Source organism: Alosa alosa, chromosome 2 (assembly GCF_017589495.1).
Source record: "Alosa alosa isolate M-15738 ecotype Scorff River chromosome 2, AALO_Geno_1.1, whole genome shotgun sequence".
Classification (NCBI taxonomy): Eukaryota; Metazoa; Chordata; class Actinopteri; order Clupeiformes; family Clupeidae; genus Alosa; species Alosa alosa.
This window is the reverse complement of record NC_063190.1, coordinates 9,329,892-9,357,420: the sequence shown is the minus strand read 5'-3', so window position 1 is coordinate 9,357,420 and position 27,529 is coordinate 9,329,892. Positions and strand designations below refer to the sequence as shown.

The 27,529-nt window shown below is 42.4% G+C and overlaps 1 protein-coding gene across 2 annotated transcripts; it reads left to right on the top strand.

The window, feature by feature from the left end:
• The first annotated feature begins 24,014 nt into the window (after positions 1 to 24,014).
• On the top strand, positions 24,015 to 27,384 carry hmgn7 (high mobility group nucleosomal binding domain 7). 2 transcript variants are annotated; one of them, XM_048231915.1, is made up of 6 exons: positions 24,015 to 24,169; positions 24,874 to 24,900; positions 25,079 to 25,108; positions 25,337 to 25,384; positions 25,600 to 25,704; positions 26,391 to 27,384. In XM_048231915.1, exons 1-6 carry the CDS (start codon positions 24,155 to 24,157, stop codon positions 26,448 to 26,450), a joined length of 285 nt encoding a protein of 94 aa, XP_048087872.1. In that variant the 5' UTR covers positions 24,015 to 24,154; the 3' UTR covers positions 26,451 to 27,384. The 2 variants fall into 2 exon arrangements, with proteins under 2 accessions (XP_048087872.1, XP_048087864.1); XM_048231907.1 differs by having other exon boundaries at positions 25,079 to 25,114.
• The last annotated feature ends 145 nt before the right edge of the window (positions 27,385 to 27,529 follow it).

Below are 27,529 nucleotides of genomic sequence, written 5' to 3'. Positions count from 1 at the left end.
ATTGATAATGGTATAAATAATGGAGGAATGGACACACATTAGGTCTTTATGGCCACAAATGGTAGAGAGTCACATCTTTCTTTCGCCTCTCTTACCTCTCTCTTCTACTTTCGTGCTCATGGTTTCTGTAAAATGAACAATTGAGAATCTAACTGATTTAACAATGTACAGTGTGTCCATGTTGACAGAAGTGAAAAATGTGTATTTGAAGCAATGCCATCTTCTCTAAACTTTGTGTATGTGCGATCTAAGCAGCATATAGTTGGCTCAAGTGGGTGATCTGGTGGTCTTTAAGAGGTTTTATACAGCCAAAAAACTTTCATAAAAACCGGACTAGGCCACTAATTAAAACAAGCCTTTATTTGTCCAAACCTGTGGCCACACCAGGGCAGTTAAAGGGGCCTATGTCTAATTGAGACTAGGTTCTTAATCAAGGTTTTTCAGTTAACAGATAATGGCTTTAATAAGATAGTTAAAACACTAGCATAAGCCAACCATGCCTTACAGCCTTTGACCCCCTGTGATGATATTTTTCTCATTTTCTGTCTTCTCTATCCTTATCACACTGGGATTAGCATAATCCTGATTGTGACTTGAGGCTTTGGATGCATTCCAAGTGGTCCCACCTGTAAGATTGTCCGTTTTGTTCTGCATCATTAACAAAACCTCCCTAGAGCATTGGGCCTTCATCCAAAAATAAAAAATCACAGAAACATAAGCCTAGCTCTTCCCCAAGCAACCCCCCAATCATATTTTAAGCGTTCGATTAAAAAAACCTGTCAAAATATCTATGCTGTGTTGATAGTTGACTATGTGCCTCACTTTCTAGATGGGATGACGTGGGTTATCACAGTTCCAGAACCCAAACTCAGAATGTTTTAGCCTCAGTGTTGAACATTCTGAACAGTGACAGTCTGGACTAGTGAAGCGTGACACTTAGCCTGACAGAGCACAGAGGTCTCCACAGGATTTAAGGTAAAAGGTGACCAAGGGTCTCTCTCATGCCCTTTGCAACCATCATACTGTCATACTCTGCTCATACCGATACACCTCAGAGCAGCAACACAGAGGGGACTACTACATGGTATAATATGATTATTTAACCAGGTGACTAAACCTCTGTGGAAAACTCAAGCTGGGCACAGCTTTAAGGCAAGGGTATATTGTGAGGATTAGACTGAGATGTATCAGCTTATGTCTTTGACTGCTGGTATTACAGTGATGCATGGCAACCATATGCTTTTCAAAGAGCAAAACATCTGTATGCCATGACAAGACACCTTGTCATTGGTGTCTACCATCCCTCTCTGTCGCTCTCCACAACCAGTATGAACTTTATCTGCGTCTTCTTTATAAGGCTGAACAGGCATATAGACCTGAGATGAAACTTGATACTCTGACCACTTTTTCTTAAGCAAGGGGAAGGCAGGCTACTGTTGACAATCAACAACTGTAAACAAGTTATCAATTGGCTGTTGAAAAATATGAGTCTCCTAATCTTTTTCCAAACATGAATAAAATTCATGGTTGTTTTTAAATATAAGTATGCCTATAGACTTTATTGAATATAGTTAACATGATTTCCCTTCGATTTTTTACAGTAGTGTAAAGCTGGGGAAATTTAAATTAGGCGTTTCTGGATACTGGGTTTGTTCAGAGAAGGACTTGTCAGCTGTATTGAGGCATTGAAAAGGTTACCAGAAATTCTGTGTGGGCATATTATTGTGGTAGACATTTTGAGGGAAAGGGAAAGGTCTGTGGCGACTATAGTTTGTTGAATTCTTAGCATTCTTAGCACAAGGATACAAGAATGTGGAGGGGTCGCGATTCATTCTACGCGTTTTACGTCCCTCTTTGGTTTCCATACGAGAAAGAGAGTGGGAGGGACCATCATGGCTTCCAAGGTGAGTGGTGTTTGCCATCGAAAAACTTTCAGCTATGTTTGAATGCCTATGTTTGATTAACATTGTTTTATCGTGTTGACATTTCCAGTATGCGCATTCGGTTATTAATACGAGATCAAATGGCTTGCGTAATCAGTACGGTGGAGAGCGACCGTCTCACGTTGCGTTGTCTTTACATGCTCGCTTCTCTGAGAACATGTTGTACTAAAGGCTAATATTGAATCACTACGGTGCATTTTTTTGTACTTTCTCAAAATGTAGCATCGTTGATTTCATATGTAGTTGGTACGGTGATATATGGATCCGCTTCGTATCTGCAGACAAGAAAAATTAGATTAGGATCATTGTATCTTAATCCCGTAGAAGAGGTGCGCTTTTAATGAACTATCCTATCAGCGAGTCTGTTTAAAGGAAAGCAGTGAGCACCCACCCAAGTTGGCCAGAAGGTCACGGCGTCTAAAATCCTAGGATATTTAGCTGGCTTTGTACCACTTTCTTCTTCAATTCTTGTTGAAACATAATAATATTATAAACAAAGCATGAGGCATAATGTATTAAATCTGATAGTTGCCACATACTTATTTCAGGCTACATACAAATGCGAGATTTGTCAATTTTGCTGACTTTTAACCTGAGTTGACTTGAAAATGTTTTTCCACATCATCAGGCCGTGAAGTTGACAGCCGTCCCGGCTGCGCTGGGACTGGCCTCATTTCGTGTTTATGCCATGAGTGAAGAGAAACATGAAGAGCTCATCTCTCCACGAGAGGTGCGACTACAGACACACCCCCAACATGTATACTCAAATATAGAATTAAAGAATCGTATTGAAATAATTTGCTTTATCGATGTATTTTTTGTTTTAAATCTCTAAAATAATGATACTGTTTCATGGGACCTTGCCTTGATATAACCATAGATGCTGATATGGCATTAAACTAAAATTACTACTACTACTACAACTACAGTACTTGTATGTATGTCCACTCACATAAGCATTGCATTATTTTTGCAGACAGACCAGTGTCAGCAAACAGTGTCACTGACTCACTCTCTTCACACAGCTCTCAATCTACTCCCCTGATCCTCCTGCAATGCACTATGTGGAGGAGCATCCAGGACCACTACAGAGAGGCCTGGGGGTGGTGAGAGTGGGACTGCAGCCATATGTTCGAGCAGTGAAGGTACCCAGATGATCAGTGTGATTTTATCCCCGAACCTAACACTTTTATTATTCCCTCAACCCTTTTTGGACATGTCGTGTTTACAATTTTCACTTCAAATGCCTGCGATGAAATGCCTAGAATGCCTTTGCCAGCAGTAGACATAATATTATGGAATGGAAATATGATATAATCCTGTACAGGGAAATAGAAATTATGATGACACATAATTAAAGCAATCTAGTAATATTGTGTATTGATATGAATTAGTGTTGTAAATCAAAAATGATATGTTTTTGTAGAATGCCTGCACTTCAGTCAAGGTTGGTGCAGTAGCTGTTTACCAGACAGGAGAAGGTGAGAATGGAGTAATGATACAGTGTGTACACTTTTTTGTTGGACATGTGTTTATTTAAATGGTTGTGAACACTGCTGAGAAGGATTGTGTTGCTATTCTTCATCTGATATGAAATACTCAATTCTTGCATGTCGTAGATACATACAATTTTTTGAGGGATCCTCCCCCGGGTTTCCTGCCAAGAGTGGGGGTCATAACAGTGTCTGGTTTGGCAGGACTCATACTGGCGCGGAAAGGTAAGTTCAGGCCTTCTAATTAAGCATATTGCCTTTAAGCCTTGAACTCTTATAATTAAACATATTGCCTTTAAGCCTTGAACTCTGGCCTTCTAATTAAGCATATTGCCTTTAAACCTTGAACTCTTCTAATTAAGCGCATATTGCCTTAAAGCCTTGAACTCTTCTAATTAAGCATATTGCCTTTAAGCCTTGAACTCTTCTAATTAAGCATATTGCCTTTAAGCCTTGAACTCTTCTTCTTCACCTTCTTCATCTTCAACAAGTATTTTAGTTTTAATCTGATCATTTTGGGATAATGACAGAAGGCTCATAATAGTTTCATTGAGACCACACTGAATTCAGAATTCAACTAAATTACTAGATTGTTTTCGGGGTTTTTTCGTACCGATAGTACTCGGTGAAGCATTCCATTCACGGAGCGTATGCTACAAACATTAGCTTCCACTAATCAATGGAAATAGTCTTCTTAAACTATTTTTACACTCCACAGAACACAACACTTCAGTTGTCTGCCGGTGTAGCCCGGCTGTTTATATGAAAAGTTATACTTTGAGTCTTGACTGAATTGACTGAATACTTATGTATGTTTTTAAACAGGTTTGATGTCAAGAGATTACTAAACATTTTGTGAACTTATAGGTTCAACAAGGGATAGTACGGAAGCGTATTGCTGCCACACAAAAAAAAAAAAAGCTTAGTATTATGTAATTATGTTAAAAAGTTTCTTTTTATAACAATATCGTTTTCATGTAAAAACGTGAAAAATATCATTATCATGAAATAACGTGATAATTTCATGTAATAACATGATGCATATCTGGTTAAAACGTGAAAACGATATTGTTATAACAAGAAACTTTTTAACATGAAATTATCACGTTATTTCAAGATAACGAAACTAAACGAAACGAGGCCACAAGAGCTCATGGCTGGCATAACTAGTCGTGTCTATGTCTTGTCTATGAACTTGCACCCTAACTGCTATTATACAGTGCTGCTTGATGAGTGTTTTTTTTGTGCATGTATGTATAGGCTACATGAGTGTGTATCGGCAGAGAGCCGCTGAAAAGGAGGCCGAGAGAGAGGTTCTGTGCAGGAGTAGCCTGCTCACACAGCCTGATCGTTCTGCTTCATCTTCTTATCAACACAATAAATAAAACTTCCGCTAACTTGACGCAAGAGGGAGAAAGGGCTTTGATAAATATGCGAATCTTCACACAATGCTTGCACTCTGCTTGCAATAGTAAGTCCCTGCCCCCCCCCCCTACATACACAGCACATTATTTCATCAGGAAGCTTCTCCAACACACATCCCCAACATACTTACAGCACACTGCCCCCAATACACAGCACATTGTCTCATGAGGAAGCTTCTCCAACACACATATTGCACACTGCCCTCTCCCCACATACACAGCACACTATCCCATCTCCCCTGTCATCCCCCAACACACACACCAAGACCCTGGCAGTTGGGTTAGCCCCTTGAGCCGTGGATCTGCCCAAGGTTTCTTCCTTGGTAAGGGAGTTTTTCCTTGCCCCTGTTGCTCTTGGGTGCTCCTTGTTGGTGCCCCCCACCCAATCCCAATCCTCCCCACCTTTTTATGCAGCCCTTGCCACTTAATCTACTAAACCCCTCTTCTACTGCACTTTTACCCCCATTAATGCACAAATAGGCTGACACCAGACATAATTTCACTGCATTTCTTACTTCCAGTAACTATATGCATGTGACAATAAACTTCCTTGTATCCTTGTAATGTATAGGACGCTCTGGCTCTGTAGCCTACATGTCAGGTCATCACAGTCATTTCCAGGGCTGTGGGGAGGGGCCGCGGGGAGTTAAAAGTGAAGCGCTGCAGTCGCACAGTAGCTGGGAAGGAATATGTGAAAAATCATGAAGATTTTTGATTGATAAGTTTTTGATTTTTGGCAGGGTGTTGGGTATAGGCCTAAGGTTTTAAAAAATCCATGGATACAAGTTGGGGTGGCCCCCCTATTGGCAGTTATCCATAAAATCCAAAATGGCCCCCGCCGAAAAGAGAAAAGGTTATATCTCAGCTTCCTTTAGTCTTAAATTGTTGTATAATGTATTTTCTCTACTTTGTTTGATACAAGGAATCCAATTTTGATATGTTCTGCTTATTTTAAGTCCATTTAAATCTAGTATCATAGTCATATTTAGCTCATAAATTGTCAATATCTCTGAAAAAGTCACATTGAAATATTACTCAGGTCCCTAGACCCATATTTTACCTCCAAGGTATGCTTTTCTTTGTTGATTGGACAGGTCATTATCACTATAGTGTCAAAAATCACATGTTGTGACCAAAAGGACCATTGTTGAGGCCTTAAATAAACACAAATTCAGAACTATGCCACAGTGAAAAGTTACAGTATATTAGGTTTTTCACCATGTTAAGGATCAATATTATATTTTAGTCAAATAACAAAAAAAAAACGATTTATACTTAAACCATAGACTTTCTAATGAGGAGACACAGCACTCAAAAAATCCTCCATAGAAATGCATGAGCTTAGTTTGTAATGGCAATATGACAGTTGTCTACGCAAATCACACCCCTTCCACGGCAAAATGTTGACATGTGAATACATTGAGCCAATCGTGCTGTGTTGTGAATACATTGAGCCAATAATGTGGTGTGTTGTGAACAGTGTTGGGCAAGTTACTTCAAAAGCGTAATGCATTATTTATTACTTGTTACTGTCATCTCAAAGTAATTTGTTACATTACAATATTACTGTCTTTGAATTGTAAGGCATTACACCCCACGCTTACATTACTTTCACTAAAAAAATAACAGGAAATATGGATTTGGTGTTCTCAATAGATCTTCATGTGTTCAATGCAGATCATTACACAACAGGAGGTGATGTGGTATGGCATAATGACTGAGCTAGGCTTAAGGCTAACAAAAGAACAATATAATGGTTGCAGTTATGGCTCATGGGACAATGTAGGCCCCAAAGGCCAACGGTCACTCACAATTTAATATAGCAAAATATAGCCATAGTGAAATTGTATGTTGACTTTAAATGGTTCTCATCATTGCTGGTTGCCTTTCCTTCCACTTACAGTGGTGTAGACTTAATGCAAATAGTTTGAGAATAATGGCTACGATCTTTGTCTGTAAAAGCAAAATTTTAGTTATTCTCACTGCTTGAAATGAGAAGTATAGCCTAACCATGTTAGATATGTTGCCTGAATGGCAGAGATAACTCAAATTCCCTTTCTACAGTCATCTAAACAAGGCAATCAAATTCCAGGACCAGCATAGATGACTTTTTTTATTCTTGGATCATCTTCTCTGGTGCCAATTGAGTATTTCTCAATTTTGGATTAAAAAGCAAAGTAACTTCAGTTACTGAGAATTGTATCGAGTAAAATATTACTGAAATTGTATTGGTAATGCCACTACTGCCACTAGGGGGGCCACCCCAACTTGTATCCATGGATTTTTTTAAAACCTTAGGCCTATACCTAACACCCTGCCAAAAATCAAAAACTTATCCAGAAGTTCCCAATTTTCATGAATTGCATCCTAGCTACAGTGCAAGCTGCGGGAGAGCACAGCAAAGAAAATATTCAAACAGCAATAGCATGCGGTTTTTGAAATCACACTACAGCAATCAGCCCGGCCCCACCGGGAATCTTTCCGACTCTCCCGATTGCCACTCCGCTAGGCTACTGCACACAGGTGCAGAATATTCTGGACAATGCTTTGGTGTTTGCATAAGTTATATAACAATATCATCCACAGTGTTCAATAACGAGAATCTCACAATGTCTTAAACTGAGCTTAAAATAGAATTTGATTGAGTCGTGTAAATGAGCCATAGCTTATTCTTGCCTCTCAATTCGTTTAGTTTCATTATCTTGAAATAATGTGATAATTTAAAGGAACCGTATGTAAGAAATGTATTTCAATTAATCATAAAATGGCCCTGATATGTCACTAGACATTAAGAAATCATGTTCATTTCCAATACTTATATCACTGACAACAGTAGTCTGGCCAGGATATTGTCATTTAAAAAGTGAAGTTGCAGCCCTCAACTGATGTTGATGTTGTGTTTTGTCATGTCATGTTGTGTTTTGGCCTGATCGCCCACCCTCCACCTATCTACTAATCACAAAGTCAATAATGTTTCGCATCTGGGTTGGCAACCCTCGAGTCAGCTGGGGGAGGGGGAAGGGATACACCGCTCTACAGTAATTTGAAACTGATTGCAGTACCAGTTTTTGCCACAATCTTACATATGGTTCCTTTAATGTAATAACATGATAAATAATCTTGTATGTTATAAACAAGAAACTTTTCACATAATTACATGATACTGAGCCTTTTTATTTATTTTAGTGTGGCAGCAATACGCTTCCGTAGGATAGGAATCCTGATGATTGTGTTTTTTGGTTTTGAGATTTTGGTAAATAACTTCATGTATATTATCTGTGATTGATTTCTGGTGGGAATCATTTCTTTTTTGTGTACCTCACATAAGAATGGTTGTCGGTGTCACTCAAAATACTCAAATGTTTGGTTTGTGCCTGGTATTTGTAGGGTCACGCTTAAAGAGGCTGGGTGTGCCGCTTGGTCTAACAACAGTGGGAACTGCAATGTGCTACCCCACTCAAACAGTTGGGGTCTTAAAGGTGTGTCACCTCAAATTGCAGAAGGCAGTTTCTCATCTGAATTAAAAGTCACACTAATTGTCTAAATTAAAAATGTTATGTCCTGATCTGATCTCCTCTGTCTCTGTAAAGGTGACCGGTAAGAAGATATATGCTGCAAGCTCATCTGTGGCCTCAGTTTTTAAATCTAAACCTAAAGAACCCGTCATCGCCCCTGCTGCCAGCCTTGAGGTAAGTAAGCACACTATCAATGTGACAAGGATGACAGTCAGGCATCCAAAATGTTGCTTTTTTTTTTTTTTTTTTACTGTCTGGGCATGCAGAGTTAGTGTGAAAGATGATTCCATGAACACCCCAATGATCCGCTGTCTTGTCCTCTCTCACTCAAATACCATCACTATCCATTTTTCTTCTACTACGCTATCCTTCTTTTACGCAAGTTATCAGCAGTTGTGGGGTTTGACTCTGATTCATGTCATTACACCGTAGGGTTATACAGTTACAATTACTTTTATGAACGACTTCAGCAGACAAGATGACAGATGCACATTTGCTGCTTCTGATCTAAAGTCGCCCGACCTTGGCAGTGTTTCCGGCGATTGTGTTTCGTGTTTCTATTGCAGATGCATTCTTTACAGTTAATAGCAGTCTCCTCACATTCCTCATTATTTTGGATTTAAAACATGCAAGAGTTCAGGCTACAATTTTAATGGACTAAACGCCTTTTCTCTTTAGTTTCGTTATAACAACTTCAGTTAGGCCTATATGCCGCTAGGTAGCTTATCTAGGGTAGCTATGTTTACATCGGAATTGACAATCATGTTCAAAGCAGGATGAGGACAACTTGAGGTTGTGTGTACAAAACTGAGCAGACAATTTAACAACTTTGATAATAGGCAATTTAACATCGTTTCGCGCAACATTGAAGTCAATCGAAGTAGCGAACATAACGTTTCCCTATTCTTTTTCCCACTCTGTCATTTTCAGCCAGCAGCACCTGTGTCCAATCCAGTGCCGGAAGCTGAGGTCCCTGAATCCAAAGCTCTGCCTGAGTCCACATCCTCTGATCCAGCCTCAGCCATTGATGCCCCTCCTGCTCCATCTGAAGTCCCTCAGCCCTCATCAGGCCCCCCAGCAGCCCCAGAATCTGCCCCTGTAGCTGAAACAACCCCACCCACTACCGCAGAACCTGCCCCAGAGACTGTTCCGGAAGCTGTCCCCGCTCAAGAGACATCAGCTCTGGAACTGGCTGCTGAAGTGGCCCCTGTTGAAGTCACTGAGGCCGCACCAGCCCCAGAACCTGCTCCAGAGGCTACAGTTGCCCTTGAACCTGCTCCAGAGGCTGCAGCTGCCCCAGAACCTTCCCCAGAGGCCGCAGCTGCCCCAGAACCTTCCCCAGAGGCTGCAGCTGCCCCAGAACCTGCCCCAGAGGCCGCAGCTGCTCCAGAACCTGCCCCAGAGGCTGCCGCTGCCCTAGAACCTGCTCCAGAGGCTGCAGCTTCCCCAGAGCCTGCCCCAGAGGCCGCACCTGCTTCAGAACCTGCCCCAGAACCTGCCCCAGAGGCTGCAGCTGCTCCAGAACCTTCCCCAGAGGCTGCAGCTGCCCCAGAACCTGCCCCAGAGGCCGCCGCTGTCCCAGAACCTGCTCCAGAGGCTGCAGCTGCCCCAGAGCCTGCCCCAGAGGCTGCAGCTGCCCCAGAGCCTGCCCCAGAGGCTGCAGCTGCCCCAGAGGCCGCAGCTGCCCCAGAACCTGCCCCAGAGGCCGCACCTGCTCCAGAACCTGCCCCAGGGCCTGCCCCAGAGGCTGCAGCTGCTCAGAACCTGCCCCAGGGCTGCGCTGCCCCAGAACCTGCTCCAGAGGCTGCCAGCTGCCCCAGAACCTGCCCCCAGAGGCTGCAGCTGCCCAGAACCTGCCCCCAGAGGCTGCAGCTGCCCCAGAACCTGCCCAGTGGCCACAGTTGCTCCAGAACCTTCCCCAGGGCTGCAGCTTCTCCAGAACCTGCTCAGAAGCTGCCTCAGAGAACCTGTCCCAGAGCCCTCAGAACCTGCCCAGAGGCCCAAGCTGCTCCTAGAGGCCTGCCCCAGAGGCCCAAGCTGCTAGAACCTGCCCCAGAGGCCCAAGCTGCTCAGAACCTGCCCCAGGGGCTGCAGCTGTCAGGAACCTGCCCCAGAGGCTGTAGCTGCCCCAGAGTCTGCCCCCAGAGCTCAGAATCTGCCCCAGATGCAGAAGCTGCTCAGAACCTACTCCACCCTGTCCCAGAGCCTGCCCCAGAGCCTGCCCCAGAGGCTGCAGCTGCCCCAGAGCCTGCCCCAGAGGCTGCAGCTGCCCCAGAGCATACCTGTCCCGCCCCCAGAGGCTGCAGCTGCCCCAGAGCCTGCCCCAGAGCCTGCCCCAGAGGCTGCAGCTGCCCCAGAGCCTGCCCCAGAGGCTGCAGCTGCCCCAGAGCCTGCCCCAGAGGCTGCAGCTGCCCCAGAGCCTGCCCCAGAGGCCGCAGCTGCCCCAGAACCTTCCCCAGAGGCCGCACCTGCTCCAGAACCTGCCCCAGAACCTGCCCCAGAGGCCGCAGCTGCTCCAGAACCTGCCCCAGAGGCTGCCGCTGCCCCAGAACCTGCTCCAGAGGCTGCCGCTGCCCCAGAACCTGCTCCAGAGGCTGCAGCTGCCCCAGAACCTGCCCCAGAGGCCGCAGCTTCCCCAGAACCTGCCCCAGTGGCCACAGTTGCTCCAGAACCTTCCCCAGAGGCTGCAGCTACTCCAGAACCTGCTCCAGAAGCTGCCTCAGAGCCTGTCCCAGAGGCCGCAGCTGCCCCAGAGGCCCAAGCTGCTCTAGAACCTGCCCCAGAGGCCGCAGCTGCCCCAGAACCTGCCCCAGAGGCCCAAGCTGCTCCAGAACCTGCCCCAGAGGCTGCAGCTGCCCCAGAATCTGCCCCAGAATCTGCCCCAGAATCTGCCCCAGATGCTGCAGCTGCTCCAGAACCTACTCCAGAGGCCACAGCCACACCTTCCCTAGAACCTATCCCAGAGGTTACAGCTGCCCCTGTCCCAGAAGCTGCCCCAGAGGCCGCACCTGCCCCTGAGCCTACCCCAGAGGCTTCACCAGCTCCACCTGCCCCTGAACCTGCTCCAGAGGCTTCACCAGCTCCACCTGCCCCAGAGGCAGCATCTGCCCCTGAAGCTACCCCAGGGGCCACACCTGCCCCTGAATCTACTCCAGAGGCCATACCTGTCCCTGAATCTACTCCAGAGGCGACACCTGCCCCTGCCCCAGAGGCTGCAGCTGCCCCTGAACCTGCCCCAGAACCTGCCCTGGAGGCCACACCTGCCCCAGAACCTGCCCCAGACGCTGCACCTGCTGCTGAACCTACTCCAGACACTCCACCTAAACCTGCTGAGGCCCCTGAAGTTATTGCTGCTGCAGCCCCAGAGGTGGCACCTGCAGAAAACCCCACGGAGACCCCAGTCCCAGTCCCAGTTGCTGAAGAGGCCCCAGCTCCTGCAGCAGATGCAGCCCCAGCTGTTGAGGGAAGCCACACTGGCTGCCCCTACTGTCCTAGAATCTACTCCAGAGGCCATACCTGTCCCTGAATCTACCCCAGAGGCCTTAAGCTGTCTTGCAGAACCCTTCCCCAGAGGCTGCAGCTACTCCAGAACCTGCTCCAGAAGCTGCCTCAGGAGCTCGTCCTAGAGGCCGCAGCTGCCCCAGAGGCCCAAGCTGCTCTAGAATCCCGCTCCCAGAGGCCTCCAGAGGCCCAAGCTGCTCCAGGAACCTGCCCCAGAGGCCCAAGTTGCTCCAGAACCTGCCCCAGAGGCTGTAGCTGCCCCTAGAATCTGCCCCCAGACGGCCCCCAGAATCTGCCCCAGATGCTGCAGCTGGAACCTACTCCAGAGGCCACAGCCACACCTTCCCTAGAACCTATCCCAGAGGTTACAGTTGCCCCTGTCCCAGAAGCTGCCCCCAGAGGGTCGACCTGCCCCTCTGAGCTCACCCCCAGAGGCTTCACCAGCTCCACCTGCCCCTGAACCTGCTCCAGAGGCTTCCCCACCAGCTCCACCTGCCCCAGAGGCAGCATCTGCCCCTGAAGCACCCCCCAGGGGCCACACCTGCCCCCCTGACCCTCCCAGAGGCCATACCTGTCCCCTGAATCCACCCAGAGGCTTTACACCTGCCCTGCCCCAGAGGCTGCAGCTGCCCCTGAACCTGCCCCAGAACCTGCCCTGGAGGCCACACCTGCCCCAGAACCTGCCCCAGACGCTGCACCTGCTGCTGAACCTACTCCAGACACTCCACCTAAACCTGCTGAGGCCCCTGAAGTTATTGCTGCTGCAGCCCCAGAGGTGGCACCTGCAGAAAACCCCACGGAGACCCCAGTCCCAGTCCCAGTTGCTGAAGAGGCCCCAGCTCCTGCAGCAGATGCAGCCCCAGCTGTTGAGGAAGCCACACTCGCTGCCCCTACTGTGGCAGCTGTTAGCGAAGCCACTTCCTCTAGTAGTGAACCCAGCGTAATTGTTATTGAAACACCTGGCAAAGAGGCAACCCCCTCACCTGCAGTAGACGACACTGCCCTGTCTGTGGATGAGACCACACCCGCAGCCCTGGATCAGCCTCCTGTTGTGATTGACAAACCTGTTCTAGAGAAGGCCGTTACTGGTGAGTTGAAATTTGAATGCAGTCACACTCCTACATATTTTTTCACCTATAGTCTATTTGCTTTCGAGTTCTGTAAAGCAATATATCATTGAGACACATCTGTGTAGTTACCACTTTAATTGACCTCGTGTAGGAGATGGTCAAGGAGATAGTCAAGCTGGTACATGTACATTTTAGCCTTTCTGTCTGCAGATGGTAAGCAGTGTTTCCCACAGAATTGAATTCTATTTGTGGTGGTAGGTTTGCATAATTAATTTGAATGCAACAGTTTTTAACAAATTAGCGCAGCGTGGTTATGATGCTAACCAGCTTTAAGCACAATTTAGTACAACCTGGAAAATCATTGTGTGGTGGTCAATGTTGATATTGTGGTGGGCCGCCACAAATAAGTCAATGTATGGGAAACACTGGTAAGTAAAACTGTATCTCCATTGTTTTTTTTTACATTGTAGAGAAACCACAGTTTGTTCCTGATCCTTTGCTTGTGGACCATGGCCAGGCCCACCCTGAGGACTCTGACATGTATAGCACTCGCGGCTAGACCGAAATGGAGGAAGGTGTGTGTGGGGGTGATAGGGGAGCACTGAATGGGAGCTGTGGGTGATTTTCACCACCAGTCAACTCAAGCAAAGTAATCCAAAGTTCTGGTTACACAGTAGAGGCATACACAGACACATAATGTTTCAGATCTGTAATATCTTGTGAAGGTGTTTCTCCGTACTTCCTTTTGAGGCCTCAGGCCTTTGATAACTTTTACCTCACTTACATTAATCAGTTTACCAACAGGGTGTGTGGCATACAGTATGTGATGATGTGAACACTCACATTGTGGTGTCAGCCAGTCACACATCCTGTACACAACACGCTGTACACTGTTAAGGAAAAAAAAAACAGCGGTACAGGGAGCAAAGTGATGTTATTACTAAGTCACATTACAGTCATTTAAAAAATAAATAAGCCAAGGGACACTTCCTGTCCTAACAGTAAGATGGCCTTCTCACCATTGTATACTGTGAACATATAGGGTACGTAATTTACCAAGCTCAGATGTCAAAGAAACATTTTTACAGGACCATACATAGTCTTTTATACCTCAAACAAAACTTTTCCAAGGTTTACACATTTTGTTTAGCCACACCAATGTTTTTCTGTCAGCTTATAGATCCTGAATATCTAGACAATCTATGCAATAGCATCTATTTGAAATCTTTGGGTTGGGGTCATATTCAAACTGCTGAATGTAGGTAGTCTTTAGGTGTATTTGGTTATTACCCTTCAGGGGGGTATTCCAAGTACGTGGTTTAGTGACAAACCTGGGTAAGTATACTCCGAGTAGGGGTATACCTCCTAATAGAAGAGCTGCATGGCTTTATTCTCCTTACAAAACAATGCCATAGGGCTCTTGTTGTAGGAGTTACTTATCCTGAGTTAACATACCCAGCTTTGTCCCTAAACCACGTACCGTACTTGGAATACCCTCCTGATCAGCAAAGGGACAAAGACAAGGGTAAGGCTTAAGTTGAGTTGGCGGTGTCGGCAGGGTCACCTTCGAGGTTTAGGTCTCCTTAGTTTGCAGATACTACTCAAACCGATGTGCATTAAGTAGGAGTACAATATTCATGTCTGCACATCTGTAGTGTGTTGACTGACTGATGTATGTGATTGTTGGAATATTGAGTATTATAAGGATGAATCACTGAGCCATAAATAGTTCAGAGGGAAATTATTTTGATTTGAGCTTTATTTATACTTGCATAAGGATATTTTTCAATCATGACTTGTGATATTACTTGAATACCTATTTCCAGTCAATTTTTACAGGGTTTTCATGTCAGTATCTTAAACTGTAATTCATGCTTCAATTTAAAAAGGTGTTCCATGTTTTCTTACCTATGATAATGTAACATTTTCATCTCACTTGCAGTAACTTTATAACATGGCTTGGTATGTCTACCTCTTGTGCAAATGGAAAAAGGAGAATAAAATGAAGCTTTGGACGTTTTGAGAATTTGTCCTCTATTGAAGTGTGTGCTCGTTTTGGTCAACACACTTTGTGCCTTAATTGAACAAACATGTTATGCTCTAGGTTAACAAACCATAAACAAAGCTTAAAACCCTGTGGATGCGCTCAGATGGTAGATCAATGTGTCAAGTACAACTGGTTTAGTTTCTGAGCAGCACACATTAAATCCCTTCGCCAGATACGTGGTGGTGTTCAACAACTACTGAGCTAACAGATAATAGAATTGCACAGGTCAAAAGAGTTGGCAATGACGGAAGCTAACTTGCTGAATTAGTTATATACTTGACATTGACTGGCTGATGTTTAGTTGTGTATTTGGTGAAGTCTTGTTTTAAAAGCGGTAATATTTAATAAAACTAAATACTGAATAAAAGGACATCATACTATGTTACATTACAAATTTTAAAATGGGAAGGACCTGCATATTGCTGATTTAACCTAAAAGGAGATTGTATTCTCTCTGGTCTGGCTGCCTGGCAGAAACTCATTTGAAAAAATATAATGTCCGCAACACTGCTTTTGACTCCCCTTGAGTCATTGAATAGTAGAGTTGAAAATAGAGTTTGCAATATTGAACCAACTTGAATGTGAATCCAAACAGTTCTGCAACACTGTCTATGTAAGCTATGCCAGTTTAATCATATGAATCATATGATGAGCTAGGTGGTCCATGATTTTTTTTTTATCGGTTATCGGTCCTTGGTCTGAAGTTTGAAACACTGCTCTAGACGTGTGCACTAAAATAAGACAACTTTGCTTCAGTAGCACAGAGGGTGTGCATGTGTAATCTTATTGGCTATTCAGCTGAAATAACAACCCCTCACTAGAATCAAATTGTACGTAAAAAGGAGTGAAATAGGAGTTGAATCAAGTTTTTTTATTAAGACACTGGATCACCAGCTTTGAGACACTGTACAAATAGTGCCCTCTGGTGTTCAACCATCATAATTTATAGCAATGTGTACCACTCAACCTCTTTCTATGTGATATTCCTGATACTCTTTATGATATGCCCCTCTCTCCAGAGCAAAAAGCTTAGCACTGTGAGTTTCTGCCAGGCAGTCAGCAAACAGTTGTAGTGTGCACATCCCACCTTCTGGCAGGTGCAGGACAAAAGAAAACTATACTCATTTGAAAAAATATAATGTCCGCAACACTGCTTTTGACTCCCAATTATTTAATGCGTCATCTGCATTGCCTTACAGTCTCACAGGTCTTGACTTCCTCATTTAGTGGACAGCTGAGTTTGACTCATTCCCTGGAGTTCATCAGCTTTTCAACTTCTAAAACACCACATTGGTCAAGCAGTATGATCATGTATGGTCGTCAGCCCAATGTGCAAGATACTCTTTTGTATTTTGTATCATTTGGTATTGGGGAGTACAATACCATACTGCTATGCTGACAGATATTGAGAAGAAATCTGTCGTTGTCATTTATTGTCCTCTACTCATTTATTTACACTAGGGCTGTCAAACGATTAAAAAATTAATCTAATTAATTATATACTCTGTGAATAATTAATCTAAATTAATCGCATATATAATTTTTGCTGTGAAAGTATTTTAAATATTTAAATTCAAATAAATCATTGAATAATCAGCATTAGTGACATTAAAGTTCAAAAACTCTTTTATTATTATTTTCAGTGTTCAAATAATTGCCATAATAATCTATGATATGCTGAGGAAATAATATGATTAGGAAATAAATTCAAAAGTGCTTCAGGAAAAAGTTTTTTTTCACATACAAGGCATTTCAGGCCACAGATATAACCTAGGGGACACAATGAAAATAAATGAACACTCCCCTCAATGTCAACACTTATTTCTTTGCATTGATGTGCGACTATAGAGTTGATGAACTCCGGTGATATGCAAATTCCTTGCTGCAGACATTGCAGAGGACTTTATTTTCAACACTTTATTTTTATCAACACCATCAGGCCGTTTTTTAAAAGTAAATGTTCCAATCAATGATTCAGGCAGCACATTTTCTTCTCTTTCCTTCATTTTACAGTCTAATTTTTACTGACTAGAATGGCTCGGGGTCAAAGGTCATACGGAATCGATTAATCTGCACTAATTTTTTTAATCAGTTATTATTTTTTCTCAAATTAATTAATCGAAATTAATCAGTTATTTTGACAGCCCTAATTTACACAATCCAAGCTCTGTGGACTTCCTGTCCCTGGGATACTAAAGCAGGTTTGTAGCCTTTCAATTCACAAAACCAGCAGGTCTGACCTCATTCACATTCAAAACTGTGTCACAAGACAACATAAACGTCACGCCTCTTCACCTCCCGCACCTTTTTCATTCTATGCCTCCTAGAACCGCCCTTTGTTCCACCCACTCTGGTCGTTTTCCGCTGCCAGCGATCAGAGGTCCCACCAACTTTTTCCCATGCAGTCACCTCTGAGTCTCTCTGATCGACACTGACCTCATGTAGCCTAGCCTGTGTCATCTGCCCAAACCTGCTTGCTTTCTCCAGCCTCACCCATGGCTGACAAATACCACCCAAAACCTGTATTCTGATTAGTACAGCACATTAAGTCAATATTACAGAATAATCTTCTTTGTGATATAAGCACCAAATTTGGCATGAATAATGCCTAGGACCTACTTTTTCAGAAAAGCAGGATGTGCTAGTGCAGGATAGCCGATTCGTTTATTTTTACATCGATTGGATGCTTCAGGCACTGTCTTTTAGTCAGACTATGAAACCAAATCAATACAATGCAGCTTCCGCCGGAAATAGAAAAACAGATTTTGAAATACCAGTGTCATAGCGACATCCGTTGTTTGGCTCAGAAATAATGTGGATAATTCAGAAACCAGTTATGCCAAGGCACTACCTGATACCTTTTACCTAACCCAGCATACAGGGTACAAATATTATGGATGAAATTGCTCCATTGAAATTCAAGGCAGGCGGAGTGGGGCACTAAAATCCACCGGGAAAATTCTGACGGCACCGGCCCCCCTCCAACCTTCCCCCATCCCCCCCAAACACGCACGCACATCAATAGCACAAACAATATATATGTCAATTTAAAATACTCAGTGGTGGAACGTAACGAAGTACAAATACTTCGTTACTGTACTTAAGTAAATTTTCCACGTATTTGTACTTAAGTAAAATTTATAGTGCATACTTTTGACTTTTACTTCGTTACATTTTACAGCAATTATCTGTACTTTTACTCCGCTACATTTCTGATACATTTTATGATCAGTTTTTTTTTTTTCTCTGACAAACACGTTTGTTTTACCGGGGTTGCAACCAAAGATTCTGGAGCGCTACGTGCATTCTTAGAAACATAAGCTTCTAGTCTAGACCAGGCAAAGCGTGAGCTTGTAGCCATCTGCATTCGGTAGGCTATATTCACCAGACCCATGGCTACACTGTACATGCAACTGTGTTCTGTGCCTTTCTCTGTCTGTTATCTGCAGCGTTAGGGCCTCCTCTCCGATGAGATTGCTATCCGCGGATCAGCCGGGTTACAGGCTATGCCCATGCTTCTGTCACCGCCTGATCATTTTGCGGCACAAATGAATGGTAGACTAATGAACCGGTGGCCGGAAAAAACGTAACATTTTCCAGATTAGGAAATATTCCTTAATTGTGTGTGATTAAATAAAGATGCATAGCCTACAATTGGGGGTAGTAGCGTGAGCGCTCATTCAATGTCTATCGTCTGCGCCAAATGAAACTGAACTTAATCATAAAGACACCTTTCTCAGCAACTTTTCTGTTCAATCAGCATAAATGGCATTACGATCCACCCGGACGTTTCCCTTGTCTACCCGTTAAACTTCAGGCTCTCTTTTTTGCTGAATGCTATTACTCAGCAGATCACCCTAGTAGATAACCAGAATTACAGTCTCTAGAATTGTAGGTCAGAATGTAAACTGGGCCACAGATGGTAAGCACAATTGCATTAACTTAAAACTATCTAGTCGAGTATAACCTAAAACTAGCTTAATTAAAATGCCACAGCCCATACTGATTTTTCCTTTTAGAATATAGATATTAAGAGAATAAATCATTATGCAAAATTTTACTTTTAATACTTTAAAGTACATTTAAAAGCAGGTACTTTTTACTTTTACTTAAGTAGGGTTGTCATTGTGGTACTTTTACTTTTACTAAAGTAAATATTTCTCTGTGTATTTGTACTTTTACTTAAGTACTGAGGTTCAGTACTTCCTCCACCACTGAAAATACTAATAGGCTATGTATAGGCTACATTTGGAGAAAGGAACTAGTGCTAATGCAATACAACAAGCCAATCAACCACAAACCAGGCACTTTCAAAACATGTGTAAGGAACTAGATATTTAAGTGCAGTATAAAAACAGCTTTGTGGGTGGATGGAAATTTCAAGCATCATGCAAGGACATATCTGGGTATCATAGCACTCCAATAGTTGCCTGTATAAATTTAAAAAAGGCCTAACCTGTCAACCTAATAACACAGGTAGTTAAATAATTGAAAAACCAGGCACTTTGAATAGGTAGATTGAAGTAGGCCTATAAAGGCTTAGGCTACATATAGACAGTTCCAACGAGTTCCACAAACCATTTATCAGCCTGAGTGGCCCATTAAGTAAGGGATAATGGCCGCCGAGGTGTCCTGTTATATGGAATTAATGGACGAGGGCGAGGGGCAAAAAACTCCGCCTGAGTCCATTAATTCCGTATAACTGGACACACCTCAAAGGCCGCTATCACCCGGTTGCCACTGTAAAACAAAGGAAACACGCGGTTCTGTTTACAAAAAATTAGTCATAGGCTAGGCTATAGGCTACATGAAAATATCATTATCATGAAATAACGTGATAATTTCATGTAATAACGTGATACATATCTTGTTAAAACGTGAAAACGATATTGTTATAACAAGAAACGTTTTAACATGAAATTATCACGTTATTTCGAGATAAAGAAACGAAACGAGGCCACAAGAGCTCATGGCTGGCATAACTAGTCGTGTCTATGTCTTGTCTATGAACTTGCACCCTAACTGCTATTATACAGTGCTGCTTGATGAGTGTTTTTGTGCATGTGTGTATAGGCTACATGTGTGTGTATCGGCAGACAGCCCTGAAAAGGAGGCCGGGAGAGAGGTTCTGTGCAGGAGTAGCCTGCTCACACAGCCTGATCGTTCTGCTTCATCTTCTTATCAACACAATAAATAAAACTTCCACTAACTTGAAGCAAGAGGGAGAAAGGACTTTGATAAATATGCGCATCACAGTCATTTCCAGGGCTGTGGGGAGGGGCCGCGGGGAGTTAATAGTGAAGCGCTCAGTCGCACATAGCTGGGAAGGAATATGTGAAAAATCATGAAGATTGGGCACCTCTGGATAAGTTTTTGATTTTTGGCAGGGTGTTAGGTATAGGCCTAAGGTTTTAAAAAAATCCATGGATACAAGTTGGGGTGGTCCCCCTATGGGCAGTTATCCATAACATCCAAAATGGCCCCTGCCGAAAAAAGAAAAGGTTATATCTCAGCTTCCTTTAGTCTTAAATTGTTGTATAATGTATTTTCTCTACTTTGTTTGATACAAGGAATCCAATTTTGATATGTTCTGCTTATTTTAAGTCCATTTAAATCTAGTATCATAGTAATATTTAGCTCATAAACTGTCAATATCTCTGAAAAAGTCACATTGAAATATTACTCAGGTCCCTAGACTTTACCTCCAAGGTATGCTTTTCTTTGCTGATTGGACAGGTCATTATCATTATAGTGTCAAAAACCACATGTTGTGACCAAAGGGACCATTGTTGAGGCCTTAAATAAACACAAATTCAGAACTATGCCACAGTGAAACGTTACAGTATATTAGGCTTTTCACCATGGATCAATATTATATTTTAGTCAAATAACACAAAAAACAAAACAAAAAGAAGCTCTTTGGGCCGGCCCGCACCCCGGCCGGCCCACTGGGGAAACTCCCGTCCGTCCCGATTGCCACTCCGCCCCTGTCACTGACAAACAGAAAGCACCATAGAAACAAAATCCAGCAGTTACAATTCTAAAACGAGAATGTAGGATGACTGAAAGAAAATGGCACAAATACAAACCTCAAATCCACTACCAAGATGCTTTGCGTGTATAGCTCTGAAATGTTTCTTCTCTTACATAATCAGTAGAAGTATATCACTTGTGCTATTTTCAACCGTTGAGGGCTTAACAAATCCACCCTCACAGCACCTGCAACTTCTCTTAACTAATAAAATGAGTTTGCATCATTTTTTCAAAAGTAAAATAACCTCCAACTACAAAGGAAGGCTAACTAATCATGATGTCATGAGTTTAACTAGCTACAAAACTCTTGAAATGTGTGCTTTGAGCTTGAAAAGTGCTATATAAATATTATTATTACTGTTGAAAAACAGTACAGAATTTTAACTCTTCCACATGTGACTTATACACTGCATTTATTTTTTAAAATCTGTTTTTCATCCCATAGCAGCAGACGTCCTATTGTAGTCTTCTGTCATGCATTTATCTTCAGCAGGGTTGATAACTGCAATGGGCCTTTCACAGGCCTTCCTAAAAGACTATCAAACAGCTCCAGGTGATACAAAACGCAGCAGCTATGGTTCTCAGAGAACTGACAGCATTATTTCAATACTTAAAGGTTGTATCAGCGATTGCAGGCCCAAAAATAAATTGTCACATTCATCTAATCTTTCCTAATGATCCACTAGCCGCTCCAAAAGCAGGCCTCTAGGCAGCTTAGACTCTGAGATCTGCACAAAACAATTGCTAACAACAAGTGTTGCCAACCACTCAAAGGCAAAATAAAGTGTTTCAACCAATAACCAACGAGATGCGCGTTCAGGAGAGTTTCAATTGCACGGTAGGGAGGGGGAGGGAGTAGAGAGCTCTCTGTTTTGTTTGAATGTCAACAGAAGTGACGTTATACCATCGCTGATACAACTTTTAAGTCCCTGCACTGGCCTCCAGTTAAGTCACAGAATTTACTTCAAAGCACAACTATTTGTTTATATTTCACTAGTTGGAACGGGATCTAATTACCTATCAGACATGCCTCAACAGTAGCCTACAAACATCCCAGACCTCTGAGGTCACAGGAGAAATACTTGTTGGTGAAACCCCCTGTCAGAACTAAACATGGTGAAGCAGCTTTTAGCTGCTATGCAGTTCAGCTCTGGAACCAACTTCTGAATGGCATCAAAAATGCCCTAATGCCCCCAAGACAAAAATGTTCTCAGATGCTGTCTGCTATAACTGATCAAATGCACTTCCTGTTAATCAGATATCTTTTAATTTGTTTACTTTGTGTCTTTATACCTTTAATTATTCTTTATTCTTATTTACTTTTTTTAAACAATTTCTGAAAATGATTGCCATTATGCTTTTATTTACTATTATGCTTTACTTTTGTTTATGTAAAGGACATTGATACCTGTGTGTATGAAATGTGCTATATAAATAAATGTGCATCGCCGCCATATACAATCACTGAATGAGCAAAAAGCCTCCAAGTTAGGATAATAACCAGGGATTATATGGCAAAGTACAGGTTGTTTTCACAGAAAGGAGACTGAATCAAATCAATGGTGCAACAGCCTGGAACACATATGACTGCTGATTCCCACTTCATATAAAATCATTTTAAAATAATGATTTGCAGCTGAAACTGAAAAGAATCACAGTACTATACACATTGCAGCAGGTATGACTGCATGGACAGTTATACAGTTTACAAAAAGATGATTATCAGAAAATCAGAAAAGACATGCAAGGGACATCATGGGAGGAGGAGTGGAACTGACCACCCAGGCCTGGAGACCCTGTGTGGAGAAACCATCAAAAAAGTCTGCAATAATATAAAGATGCGTGATATCATATAGTAAATTTAGCTTAGGCTACATAAAAATAACAGCTTGCATGAATAAATTGATGTAAAAAAAACTGCACATTAATATTAGCCTATTGAATATGACCATGTTTTCAATATACTGTGGTTTTATAATTTCCAGCTGACTTGTGTCACATCAAGAATCCATCCTTTCCACACAATTTATACACAAATAAATTATCTGCAGAGACTGTCTTTCTCGTTTCTATTAATGCAGAGCTAGAAATGTAGCTGCAGATCCAAGAAAAGCCCTGTTTTTTCCTTCAGGTTTTTACTGTGTAATGTCATGTCATTGTGGTTTATATCTCATACACAATAGCCTAGAAGCCAATACAGGGACTTGATTTCCAGTATCACCACCTTTGGATACCCAATAATAAGCGGAGGGTTTATTACAGTGTAAAATTGTGAATTACATTGTTAGATAGGCTTGCCTACCATAGTCTATTATTGTATTATTACATTGTGCCTCCTTCACAATTGTGTTGGAGGGGGCCGTATTAGGTCTCATTCAACCTCCCCCTTCCTCAGGGCTGCCTCGCCATCTCCTCAAATTGCCTTTATTGTTCCCACTCAGACATTATGTGGTCCATTGACCAACACGCCAAGCTTATAGGCTAACATTTGACTTCACATTGTTTCTTAGATCAGCAATTTTCAGGTCAGAGATGTGAGGAGTGAACCCCATTTGGCCAAAACGGCTCTATCCACAACTAAATGGCAGATGTATGTGTATACCAACAAGAAGGCTTACAAATACAAATGCATAGCCTACAGTACAATGTCGCCATGATGAAAAGGATTCCACAACCCAAACCCTATCTCAACATCCCAGCTTTTCTCTCCCTTTCATGATATCTAACCCCAATATCTTTCGACAAACGGAAGTTCTTCTGGATTCGTCTTTCTTAATGCATACGCGTCGAATAACATTTTCTAGTCAACGTGTTGTTACAATATGTTAAATATAATAGGCCTACATTCCATTTATTTACACTCAGGATTTCGCGCGTAAAAGACTACAGAGTTCAGAATCTAGTTCGTCTGAAGCACATCTTGGTGTCCCTCGATTGGTCAAATTTAAAATCAGTCAGAAATTGGCCGCACCTCCACCCCCCCATTCAACCACTGGTTTTAATGTAACTGTGTGTTTACTACAGGACCAGAGCTCTGCGAACGCCTGTCTATCTAAACTGTGAAGTCCAAATTAAGCAGATAACCTCTTAGTTTCACCTAAAAGAAGAAAATAGTAAAGGAATTCGCCATGCCTAAAAGAAAGGTAGGTAAACGACCTGATTACGACATGCGGATATACTTTTGTCCTTATAAATCCGTAGCGAAATTAGGAAGCCCTCGAGACAACGGTGATTTTTCTAAAAAATCTGTCGTTGGGACTTGCGATCTCGGTCTGATAATTGCATTAAGATTATTTCCGTGTTATTTTTAGTGGAATTGCGATAATTTGTTCAAGAGTGGAGTGTTATTTCATGGGTTTCCTGAGCAGCACTATTGCTACCAGTCTTGTGTCTGCGCTGAACTGGAATCTCCATGCCTGTGGAACCGCAGCCATGCTTTGCAGCTCCTACACTCTCCATCTCGAACGCGGGTTGTAATGAATACAGGTTTTTAGACGCAATATCGCGTTAACGCTCGTCTAAAGGGCATAGAAAAATGGAGGGGAGATTCAGTTTATTTAATCGTCGCTGTAAAGCCATGGAAGGGACGTGTTAATAAAACATTTTCATACGTTTTCTTTGTTCGTTTTGCAAGATGACTGCTATGACACCTTCTTATCGCCAGATGGCGTAGTAGAGAGGGAATGTTTTGTGCCCCTCCCCCTGTCAATGTTAAAGCCGATGCCGTGAAAACGTTTCCGTTCTAAATAGGTGTCTCAGTTAAACATGAGTTGTGTTCTTATGTGATAAAGTTGTGCAAGTTCACTATGATCAAAAATTAATTCCGTTTCTCATTTTATCTCTGCAGGGAACCGATGGAGAGGTGAAAGAGGAAGTAAGTGGATGTTGTTTTTCATTTTGATTTGAGTGGTTACTACTCCTGCTATTGCACGGATGTAACTGGTGAGGGCAAAATTGTCATATCTATAGTCAGGTGTTATGGCAACCTGCACTGCAGGTCCACTCACTTATTCATTTACATTTAACTTCAATTGTATTTCCTCTACCTACAGCCCCAGAGAAGATCCGCCAGGTTATCGGCGGTAAGTGTAAGTTAACATTAAAACTCCTTTATCTTACTTGCCTATGCCTGTTATGCCTGATTTTTTTACTCCCATAATGTTACTTAATGTTAATGTGAGGCCTCTTGATATGTATATTTTTAGTTGGAAATGTCTCTTTGTTCTTTATTTAAAAAAAAAAAAATCAGTTTGTAAAAATGTAAAAAACGTTTTTTGTAACACTACTATTTTTTTTTATTTCTGTAATAGAAACCAGCCCCTGCTAAACCAGAACCTAAACCTAAAAAGACACCGAAGGTAAACATTTCTGCTTTTCTTACTTTCCAACTTTTTGACTTATAATTTGTAATTTTCATGTTTTCTGCTTTCTGTTGGGGGTTTCCCTCAGAGTTTTACCCATGTCTAGCATAAACGTTATAAGTGTCTTTTGTTACTGTATCTAATAGTATATAAGTTATTGACTTTTTAGACTCAGTACACATACAAGACACTTTCTTCTGTTCTTCCAACAGAAAGATAAAGAGGTGAACGACAAAAAGGAGGAGAAAAAGAAGGCAAAGGCTGAGGAGCCTAAGGAGGAGAACCAGTCTGAAAATGGGGAGACCAAAACTAATGAGGTATGATGCTCATGGGACAGTAAGTTAGGGCGAGTAAGTTGATTTTACCTGTAGTTGACATAATAATAGACATAGCAAATGCAATAAACACAGATCTCTAGAATTATTTGCATACTTGTGTATGTGTACTTTGTATACTCCTGCCAGGGGGCATCACAACACTTTCTGATAAGGTTGTTAGTTGAGTCTGCACACTTCATCTCTTTATAAGATAATGCATGCATGCTAGAGAAGGAGAATGCATGCATGTAATCACTTCAGTGAGTCCCTATGATCAGTGCCTAAACACTAAACAGATGCTATTGGGAATACTGTCCCACAATCAGTGAGAAAAGGCATCTTACTTTTTCAGCCTTCTAAATGTTCACAAGTATGGTTGACTCCAGACAGCTTTCTGATTTCCTTATCTTTTACTACATATCTTGCCCCTCACAAACTTGTAATGACCAGGGACACATTCACTATAGGAATAGCAACAGGCAGATGGAGCCGGGCCAACTGATATAGAAGTACTAAATATGTCATTGGTTAATTTAAAACATGAATTTCCCTTTATAGCTGTGTAATTATTGGTACGTTTTTGGCACTACTACTGCGTTTACATTTATCGTTGTGTGTCCTCCTGACTGAAAAAAGGTGAATGGAGAATCCTGAATAAACTCGACTGTGTGCCTGGTTCTGTGCAGGTGGAGGAGACCCCCGAGGCTGAGCCTGAGCCAGAGAAGGAGGAATCGAAGGCAGAGTAGCACCACGCCAACCCATCCATCCATCCATCTGTCCATCCGTCCATTCAGGCCCCTCCTTCAGCAGCCCCCAGTCACACCTGGATCCCCGTTCCCCCTCTCCTACTTTTTTTCTTCTCCACCTTCACCAGAGAAATATTTTTATCAACAATTTTGTAAATACTGGTACAGGTTTTTAGCACAAAACAAAGCTAAATGTGTTCAGCCTCAGTCATATCAGGTGTCTCCATTGCCAGCAAAAGGATGGTGTGAGTTCGTCTGACGTTTCCCAGGGAGGCCTCCGTGGTCCCACTCTCATTGCATATATGATCAATGCAGTGTTATGAGACAACACGTGTGCAAAAAACTCTGGGCAGTCAGAACTTACAGAAGCAAGAAGAAATGTCATGAATCTGCAAAGGCATACTTTTGTCTGCATTGTTTTTAATATATTGTTAGGTCCTTGTTTGGGAGTTTGTAGTGGGAGTTGGCTGGTGGCTTGGTGGTAGGTGATGGTGTGCTCTTGGTTCACCAGCGCAGTCTGTGCCAGTTTAGTGGTTGTTTATACTCTGGGGTCTGTGCAGTGTCGTTCTTAATATGGGGGTTTTTGTTTCATTTCCTTAAAAATTAATTGTCTATGAGAAAGAGGAATAATCAAGCATTCTTGACAAATAACTGAAAACATTCCAGGTACAGTTAAATGGTGGTCTCCTTCACATTTGAATAATAATGCAGCTGAATTGATTTGTTAAGAAGACAAATAAACCTAACTTAATGGGAGAAATAAATTTTACAAAATTGTGTGTAATTATGCAGGACTTTTTTGGAATAAAAAAAAAAAACAAGAATGGCAATTTTTTTAACACTGAAAATTCATCTCTAAAGACTTGGGGTTGTGTGCGTTCCCACTAAAGCTCTGGATGTCTCATAATAAAATGATCATGTACGTTTTCCTCAATCTGTGTCTCTATCATAATTGTTTGCAACTGTAATAAACATGATGTGATAAACACAAAGGTATTTATTGCCTTAACACAAGAGGCTACATTAACCATTTAAAGGGCACAGAATTGCCTATAAAGTAGTTTGGTTTTCTCAAATAG